Genomic DNA, 9960 nt, shown 5'->3' on the forward strand with positions numbered 1-9960 from the left:
TGCATAAAGCCCCAAGTGCCAGAGCTGGGACTGGAAGCCAGGAGTTCCTGCTTCCCTGTCCCATGCTGTAACAGGGCTGGCTGCCTCCTGAGCACTTCCTTGTGGCCAGAGGTCACTCTGTGGTATCCTGCCACCAGCTTCTCCCCTATTCAGGGCCCCTTAACTCACAGTCCACAGGTAATTAAACTTTTCCCTCCTGGAGTCCCACTTATTGAGTCCTTAAACCCTGGGATCCCAGGCCCCAAACCCAGTTCATCTGCTTTCTCCCTTTACATAGTCCCCAGTCCTCTGTCCCAGAGCTAGGTCTCAATTCAAACTCTCTCAGGCTTTACCTGACTAGAGCTCAGCCCTCCTCAGCCCCCTAGCTTCCAGGCCCCATCCTCCCAGTCAGGGTCTCTAGCAAGAACTGGGCCCAATCCCTCCAGACTCAGCCTTCCTTCAGCACTCTGGGTCTGGCTTCCAGCCCCAAACCTTTCCCTCATTCAGGCACCCTAGCAGGAGCCTCCTGCTCTTCTCCCCTTCACTGCAGCTCTTTACAGGACAAGGTAAGGCTCATTCTGTAATCAGGGTTGGCTAGCCCCAGCCCTTCAGCAGCCAGCCACCCTGTTTCACACGCTCAACCAGAACACATCCACCCACTCTTGAATCCATCTTAACATGTTTGAGCATGTTTCTTATTTTTTTAACTCTTTTATATCCTGGGTGAGCAAATGTCTCCTGTACACAGAGTTCCTACTGTATGGAGCAGAGAAACAGAATGGTTCAAGACTCTTGTGGAGTCAATATTCTCCACAGAAATTTTAGCCCACTCTTGCTCTCTTTGGTCTTGCACAGCTTAACAGCTACCAAGGCATTTCACACCATCTCCCACTTTGCGCCTGTTGAAATGTGGGAGACTCTTCACAAAGAGTAAAGTGTTTGCAGAGATTTCACTTAGAACCCAGGCTTCCCTACCCCCCGCCCCACCACCACCCAATGAATAGCTTTTATTATCTACACAGTGAGTTCAATATACAATCACACACATAGCTCTCCTTGAGGTATAGAGAGCACAGCACATATGAAGCTCCTCAACTAAGACATGTTTGAGCTGAAGGCCAAAAAAGCATGATGCCTCTCTTCCAAAAGTGAAATCATTGATTTTTGAAGTCACTTCTCTCCCATCTCACTTCAATCTAAAAAAAATAAATAAATCCTCCTACGGCAGGACACAGTGTAGGGAGAATTCCACTTGGAAAGGACCTCTTGAGGGAAGTTGAGGGGAGGGGAGTTGTCAGTAATCAGTCTTATAATGGAACTTATCTTACTCCATTAACTGTGGAGTTCTTATGCTATTAAGTTAGGTCAAATTGCTGATTTTTGCTGTTACCTCAAAGGGATTTCCCATCAATTCAGGTTCATATGTCCCGTATTTATACTGCACTGAGTTCTACCGTTGAATTCCTGCTGTTCACTATTTTATCAGTGCAGAATTCAGACCCCTGTAAAACTGATGGCTTCATACAGCATTTTAAGAGATCACAGTGAATAGCGCTTACATGGGACCAGGTTTCTAAACTTCATTCTCGTGGCTGTAGTGCGCTGTGCTAGAGACACAAGGACAAATTCACAGATTCCAAGGCCAGAAGGGACCGATGATCACCTCGTCTGACCCCCGTCTAACACGGGCCAGAGAACTTCCGCACGATAATTCCAACGCACCACCTCCTACTCTCAGAGTCAGAGGAGGGAAAGGTCCGCAGGGGTCAATGGCCACTTGGACTCAACTCCAAAGAACCCCCATGCTCCAGCCTCAGCAAAATTTCCCTGTCAGACACAACGAGAAGAAATGACGGAGAGGAAAGACAGACTTGCCCAGGCCTACGGAGGCTAGGCAGAGACTCTCAGGGCCGGTCTCCAACTACAAAATATTACCATGGTTGAATATAGATGTGAAGAATCAAATTAGCTGACATGACGCTAAGCATGACTTTGCAATCAACACAGACCAGGTTTAATTAGCATTAGCTGACACGATGCTGGTCTACACTGACTCCAAACCCATGGTCAACCTGTCAGCTAACCTGACTCTGCACAATTCAAAACTTGTGTGTTGTGTAGCGTAGACTAGCACTCATTGTCTTAGGGTCTGGCTATGCTGCAGTTACAGGGTGTGACTGCAGATTGAGTCAACATATGTGAGCTAGCTTTAAGCCTGCTAGCTCGAGCACCAGAGCAGTGAATCTAGGGCAGTGTACACTCCAGCACAGGTTAGCCCACATGGAAGCGCATGTTGCCATGGGGTCACTGCTCCTGTACCCAAGCTAGCTAGACAGAATCTAGTTTAGAATCTAGAATCTTGTGTGTCTACACAAGATGCAGTCACACCCTTGGATTGCAATACAGACATACTGTGATGGAATACACCCCTGAATTCACACTCTACACACTATTGCTATAATCTTTGTACAAGGTATGCCTTGTAAAGTATCATTTGAAAATTCATAATTTGCTGGTCAGTATTGTGCTGGTAAAATGTGTGTGGCAATATGTATGTGAAGTTATAAAATCCCCCTGGACGATGTTATTAACCCATGTTCCAAACCCAACAGCCCCGCCCAAGCAGAAGTCAGCAGACAGGTCTGTCCTAAACAAAGGAATGTGTGCTTGCTTTACTTTGCATTTAAGCAGTCAACAGATTCATCAAGCACAAAGGGAAACAAAGGACGTTCAAACAGATGAAAAAATCCAGCAGGGAACATCCTTCCACATAGACTCTGTCTCTCCCGGTTCTCAGCTGGAAACGTTTTTTGAGAGGGTGACTGAAACTATAAAAAGGAGGGACAAACACCCCAATAAACCCCTCTCTCTTCCCCTGCCTATCTCATTCTCTGCACCTGAGAAGACAAAAGGAAACAGCTGTTGGACTTGGTGGAAGGGTCCTGATCTGAAAGTTTGGTCAGTAATCTGCTGGTGCATGTGGTGAGAAAGTGTGCTTTGCAACTAAAATAATTCCCTAAGCAGATACTAGTAAGCATTTTATCTTTATTTTTCTTATAACCATTTCTGCCTTTTATGCCTCATTACTTGTACCCATTTAAAATCTCTCTCTTTGTATTTAATAAACAGTTTTATCTAATTCAGAGAGTGTCTAAATTCAAGTGTCTGGGTAACAATTTAAGGTAATAAACTGTCATATCTTCCCTTAAAGGAATAATGGACTTTATATACTTGAACTGTCCAGGAAAGGGCTGGGCAGTATAGGACATACATGTCTGGAGGAAGATCCAGGACTGGGGATGTGTTGGGGTCACCCTGCAGTGTAACCCACGCTGGTGAGAACCAGGGTGCTGCTGGCAGGCTGCAGTTACACACAGTCACTGAGGGTGTAGCTTGCATGCTGGAACGCTGTTTGTGAGTGACCCAGGTGGGAGCTACTACAGCCTCCAACTAGTCTGGATTGTGCCCAGTACGTCACACAGAGGAATACTAGCTAGTTTCCCCACCACAGGCCTGGGTCTGAATAAAAGCAGCTGCAATAAGGCTAAATTAAAGCAATAATAATGAGAGCAAATGGCCTGATATATTACCATGACACCTGCAGAAAGTGTTATAGCCTGTGTCTACACTAGCATGTATCTGAAAATCTCCAATCATCTAAGTGGCAGCACCAGCATAGACATTTTCTCACTCTGTCATCAAGCCTCACTCAGGCCCATCTAGATGACAAAATGCTGTGAATGCCAGTGGCTGGTCTACACTAGCACTCCCACCAGTGGAGCTGCACGGATGGCAGCACAATTGTGCAATGATAGGAAATGTTAAGAAAAACAGCAGTTTCAAGAAGATACAGCTCTTTGAAGAGGAACAGACCTAGCTGTTCCAAGGGTCGTACTGCCCAAATCACTCGCTGTGACAGAGGTAAAAGAAGTTACTTGCATGCTGCTCTGAAACAATGAGTCACCCAGTTCAGAGGAGGCTGCGCTCCTTTCCTCAGTTATGCCTCCCCGGGAGTATTTGGAGAAATCTCAAAGACAGTGGGATGCAACAGGTAAGAGGCGATATCAGGAGAGCACAGCAGCTTGTGCCATGGTTTTTAAAGCAACCAATCAAATTCAGCAGTCCCGGGACTCTCAGATCTTGGATTTCTGGCTCCCAAGCAAGCTCAGAACTTGGCAATTGCTCAAATTACACTTCCCCGAGGATGTCTGCCAGAGGAAGAATCAGACTGTGTCAGCAGCTGCCCGTTTCACTGGCGATGCCCATGCACATCTGAATTTAACCCTAGAAATAAGGGAACAGATGGGATCGAGAGGCAACATATTACTCTTTAGTCCAAGGGCCAAATTCAGCCCTGGTTTAAACAGGCTCATCTCCTACTGATTTCAATAGGATTTTCAATCTGCTTACACCAGGGCTGATGTCAGTACAAAAACCTTTCAAGATCAGATCTCCAATTGACTCTTTCTTCACATTAGAGTAAATTTCTTAGCTCTGAGGGGACACATGAATCTCCCGTTCCCTGATTGTTTCGAATGCCCATTCTTCTGTGAGCAGTGCCCTTCCCTTCCCAGGGCGTTAGAGGGGCATAAAAGCCACTGTACCCAGAACACTGAAGAGAAGTACTAGGATTTGCACTTTAAATGTTAAACTTCAAGTATAATTTAAAGAATCCCGTTAAAATGCAAAGCTACAGTCTATGGGGCAGCAGAACGCTTGGGCTGTTCTCCTTTTGCTTTGATTAAAGCCATTTTTTCATCTTCTTACTAGCTGAATTTACAAGATCTATGAAAATGAGAAGAAACTGGCCCAGATTATTAATGAGGCTGGCTAGAAAGACCTGCATCTCAAGTACAGGAAAGCAAAGCCAAGCCCCCTCCTAACCTCAATTCATTAGAGCAGGCGACGCCGCCGCTTGGTCAGGGAAAGCCCCTAGTGGGCCAGGCCGGTTTGTTTACCTGCCGCGTCGGCGATTGGCCGAACCTGCGGACGCGGCAGGTAAAGAAACCAGCCCAGCCTGCCAGGGGCTTTCCCTGACCAAGCGGCGGAACAAGTCTGGAAAACACTGCCTTAGAGGAACCACTGGCAAACGAGTAGATCTCCCCAAATAGAGCCCCCTTTATCATTTCTTTAAATAAACATTACTGTCATGCTTTGTCTTTCTGACATACTGTTTGCACCTACCACAGAAATTTCACCTCTCACTGCCCTAGGGTTTCCATCTCTAGCCATTCCCAGCCCACAGGGCCTTAACACTGTCTTTTAGGGACACACAGGTGCTTAAAGGAGGTCTGCTCCCATTTGGCTCAGACGTTCACAGGGTGCGAAGCCCTTCGTGCCATTCAGAGAAAAAGAAAGGATCTGCAACTGAAGGCTTTAATAAAAAATGTTTTTTTTCCAAGCATACACCTGGTGGCAGCCATCTTGCTGAAGACACACACAGCATGACAATGGCAGAGAAGGGGTCCCAGTGAGACACAGTCCTGCTGGAATGCTGTTGTCAGGAGCAGAAGGACATTCATGTTTACAATCTTTAAAAACGTTCAAGATTAAGCTATGGTTATTTCATTCAGTTGCTGAACCAGTAACAGCAGGATAGAAACTGAATGGCCCGTTCTCTTTTTTTTTTTAAATATTTAAAAATGAATATTTTAAATTCTCTGCCAGTGTCATTCCTCAGCCAGCTAGTGGCTGCCAACAGGGCACTCACGTGACTTTATTTCTTTATTTAAAACTCTATTTTCAAATCTATTTCACAGTCAGCACTGTACATGGAGGAAGAGTCCCTTGCCTTGGGAGCTTTCCAATTGCTTCTGTTGAACAGAATGGCTGCAATTTTCCTTCATTCATCCCCCTCCCCCCTCAACACACACATACACCCCTTTCTGTTTCAGAATCACAGAAAAGAGAGAGACTTCCTTACTGTACGTTTTCTAGTTTTCCATCCAGCCCAGTTTTAGGTGTTCGAAGTAGCAGGGCAGCTACCCCTTCCCTTGGGAGATAATTGCACCGTCTAACAGAGCTCACCATTACAACTTTCTCCTGGCACTCAGCCTTTTCTTCATTTTCCTCTGTTCATCCTAGGTTTAACCCCATTGTATCATTCCTAAATTATTCCTCTCTCTCTCTCTGGGATTAACACGTTTCAAATAGCGTTCATGAAATTGAACTGCCTGCAGCAGAGACCGTACAGACAGGCTCTGAGCGAGTTCATCAATCACAGCTCTGAGAGTGGACTTCAACCCTGACCCCCTCCCCCTTCCCCATCTACTCTAGTCCTTGGACTTCCTAGAGCAGAAACTGCTCATTGCACCCGTTTGCTCATTTCAAAATGTGGGTGAGAGGGGAGCAGCAGGAGTGTCGCTCTGTACTAGTGCCTATCACTGTAAAACAATGATTAACAGACTTCATGCTTGTTTCTGGCCTAGCTGCACATTTGAACTCAGGACTCCGGAAGAAGCAGGCCTGTGCACAGACATCACCACTATTTTTGCAGGACATACAAAAACAATGTTTTTTGGCTCGGCAGCATGGATTGTCCCATTTGTAAAGCATCCAGCACAATGGGGCTCCAGTCCCGACTGGGGCCTCTGAAGGGCTTCCAGGATATAAATGTTCGCTACTATGACAATGGCCCTTGCGTTATTTATTTGGATAGTCAAAGTTCATTTACTCTGTCCCCACATGTTCAGTTTTTCATGTGCCACAGCGCAGGGGTTTTGGTGACCATGAGTAACGGCATCATAGACGTTATCAAGGGAAACCTGAGGTTTTAACTGCTTGGCTTGTGGCAACTGGTGAGGAACGGGAAGTGGCTGGCAGCTTAACTGAGTGTTTCTTCTAACATGACCAACAACGACAAAGCTAACGCCTACATGTAAAGTAGCATTGTTAGGTTTCAGAGTCAACTCTCTGTTTGACCCGAATGTGCCAGTTCACGTCTCTCACAGCTACTGTTCCAGGCTGCCTTCAAACTTAAGCAGACAACCTGACATTGGTTACAATGGTGTCATACTTTCAGTTACCTTCACAACCATGAAGGCAAGAAGCATGATTTCCCCCTCTCCCCGCCTCCAGAAAAAGCTGAGATTCTGCAGCGCAATTCCATGTTCACAGAATACACGGGATGCTGGCAACAGTGAACAGAAAATGAAATGTGTGATGTGGTGGCAATGGACAGTCACTTGCAACTATCAGGTCAGAAACAAGAAAACAAAAATGCCTGAATGGCATTGGTGAGACTGCACCTACAATACTATGCAGCTCTTGGTTCCTCATTATCTGAACGATATCTGCAAACCAGAGAGAATGAAAAAGTAACAGAACTGTGTAAGGGTCAGAGGGACTGATTTATGAGGAGTTAAACAACTAAATATATACACTTGGATTAAATAGCAACTAAAAAGCTACGATATCAAACTACAATTACCTGAAAAGCAAAAATACCAACAGATCTCAAAAAGGACAATTAAACTAGGAGAAATTGTATGAAATTCCACAAAGGAAAACAGTCTGGATATCTGGAATAATTTGTGAGATCTCTTGTACAGACTCCCAATTTCTAATTTCTCTGTCACTGGGGATCTGCTGCAGCTTCTTAGAATAACTTTCGGCAGTAGCCCCCAGGCAGCGTTACAAAGGCAAAACCTCAGCAACTCCGTTCAGTTTCATTCTGAAGCTGATGCCTTTGCTAGGAAGCGTAACTAAGCATAAATACTCTCCAGAATGTAGACAAAAGATGCCTGCTGAGATGCAGAGAGTCCGGTAAAATCTGGGTTAATGGTGTTACTATTATAACATGATAATGCCCAGACCCTCAAGGGAAGATCTGGGCCACATTATGCTCCGTTCTGCATAAACTCACAGAAAGATACAGTTCCTGCCCCAAAGAGCTTACATTTAAGGGCCCCAATCTTACAACTGGATCCACATGGATGGACCCTTAACTTCAAGGGGGTCCTGTGTGGGCACAAGTGTCTGTCTGCATTGATTCAACCGCAGCAGTGTGGGAATACAAGTTGCAACACATGGGTGTAGCAAAAACCAGAGGGGAAGGAGGGAGGATGACAAGAACAGTTACTTACATGGGCTAGCGATACATACACTTTAATGGTTCCAGGATATTACAGACACCCACTTCAGCAAGCTCACTGACATCCAAGACCTGCTGCTGAAAGTAAACCCTGGTCCATTGATTAAGAACATCCAGAAATAAAACCTGGCCCAACTGATTCGGACAGTCACACAACAGCCATGGAAAGCTCTCTGGAAGTCAGGGTGAAACAGCCTCACAAGGCAAGCTCAGGGATAAAGCCAGTGTTCGATGCACACATCCCTTTCAAGGGCTGGAGGGTATATCAGATCCCTTCCTACAACCTCCTGTCGATCTGTCACTCACCAGAACATCCATTCAGACAGCCTCTACCACAGCTCCTGGGAAGATTTTCAGACCCACACACAACCTCCTCACCCCCAGCAAGTGGGTCAAGTCCACTTACACAACATCTTGCAAGGCCTTCCCCTCCCTAAACCCCCCACATTCTCACACAGGTTCACCTCTCTTCTCCCCACCCTGAGTATACTGCCCCTAACCTAGAGGGTGTCAAAACCTACACAGCACTCCTGCCCTCCTTTGCCATATGGGGTGTGGGGAGACTTTTTATTCTAGTCAAGACAATCCACTCACACAAGTACGCCTTCCTTCCGGACCCGCGAGTGTGTCAGAGCCACTCACGCAATCAGCTGCCCAGGCCCTGCAGCAAACGTGTCACATTCAATAATACTTCATTGCCATGTCAAGCTCTACGCTGTCAGAGCACACAAAACAGAAACCTCAGATCACCTCTGCACACAGACACAACACATCAAGCCCCCCAAACACATACACACCAAGCCCCAAGCCCAGCAAGGGCAGGGTTTGACATGACCCCCATACACCAAACCTCAGCGAGGGATGGAGCATCACAGTGTGTTTAGGGTTTGATCACTTGTTTGTCACATTCACTCACACAACCTCCCTAGCCACCCCACCCCTGCCACTGCAGAAGTGCAGCTACTTCCCCTCACACCAGCTCCATCTTTCCAGGAATGCCAGACCCCCCCACCCAGATACACACAGTCCCTCACCACCCCACGTGCCGGAGCCGTCAGAGTGGGGGTGTTGGGGGTCTGCCACCCCCTGGCTACAGGAGTGCTTGGGGGGTCACCTGAATGCATCCAGGGGTGACATCTCCAACACACGCACACACAGCCCTCCCTAGAGGGCTATGACTCTTGCACTCCTGGATCCAGGGGGTGAGAGAGCAACATACACCTCCCTCCATCCCCCACAGCCCCATCTCCCCCGCCCCCGGAGGGGCCAGCCCCCCCCCTCACAGCCCCAACTCCCCCTCCCCCCCCGGAGGGGCCAGCCCCAACTCCCCCCCCCCCACAGCCCCAACTCCCCCCCCCCCCACAGCCCCAACTCCCCCTCCCCCTCCCCCCCCGGAGGGACCAGCCCCAACTCCCCCTCCCGCCCCGGAGGGGCCAGCCCCCCCCCCACAGCCCCAACTCCCACTCCCCCTCCCCCCCCCCCCGGAGGGGCCAGCCCCCCCACAGCCCCCGCCCCACTCTCACTCCCGGGGAGCCAGCCCCATCTCCCCCCCAGCTCACCGCGCGCAGCTCCCCCGTCCGGTCCTTCATGCTCGCCCCGCCCGGCGCCCGCTCGGCTCGCGCTGCCGCCCGCTCCGGCCGCGGTGGGGGCGGGGGAGGCGCGGCACATGCGCCGGAGCCGGGCGGGCGCAGCGAGGCCCCGGGGGCAGCGGCCTGGGGTTGCGCAGACTCCGGGGCGGCTGGGGGGTGAGGGCGCGTGGGGGGGCCCGGGGTCACACCTGGGGTGTGCAGGGGCGGGGCTGCACTGGGGTGCGGAGTTACACTTCGGTGAAGGTGGTTACAGCTGGGGCGTATTTACCCTTGGGTGGGGGGCGCTAGTGTGGGGGGCTT

General features: G+C 48.8%; 1 protein-coding gene across 3 annotated transcripts in view; it reads right to left on the bottom strand.

Moving 5' to 3' along the window:
- The window catches only part of STX1A (syntaxin 1A), a 323436-nt gene extending 313704 nt beyond the window's left edge, over nucleotides 1-9732 (bottom strand). For 2 of the 3 annotated variants that reach the window (XM_074974801.1, XM_074974803.1), the window contains exon 1: nucleotides 9631-9732. In XM_074974801.1, the coding sequence (XP_074830902.1) occupies nucleotides 9631-9660 (30 nt within the window). In that variant the 5' untranslated portion in view covers nucleotides 9661-9732. Of the gene's footprint in view, nucleotides 1-6006; nucleotides 6026-9630 lie in introns of those variants that run through there. The other variant, XM_074974802.1, reaches the window with a different exon arrangement.
- Nucleotides 9733-9960: the final 228 nt, after the last annotated feature.

Source organism: Natator depressus, chromosome 17 (genome assembly GCF_965152275.1).
Source record: "Natator depressus isolate rNatDep1 chromosome 17, rNatDep2.hap1, whole genome shotgun sequence".
NCBI classification, from domain to species: Eukaryota; Metazoa; Chordata; order Testudines; family Cheloniidae; genus Natator; species Natator depressus.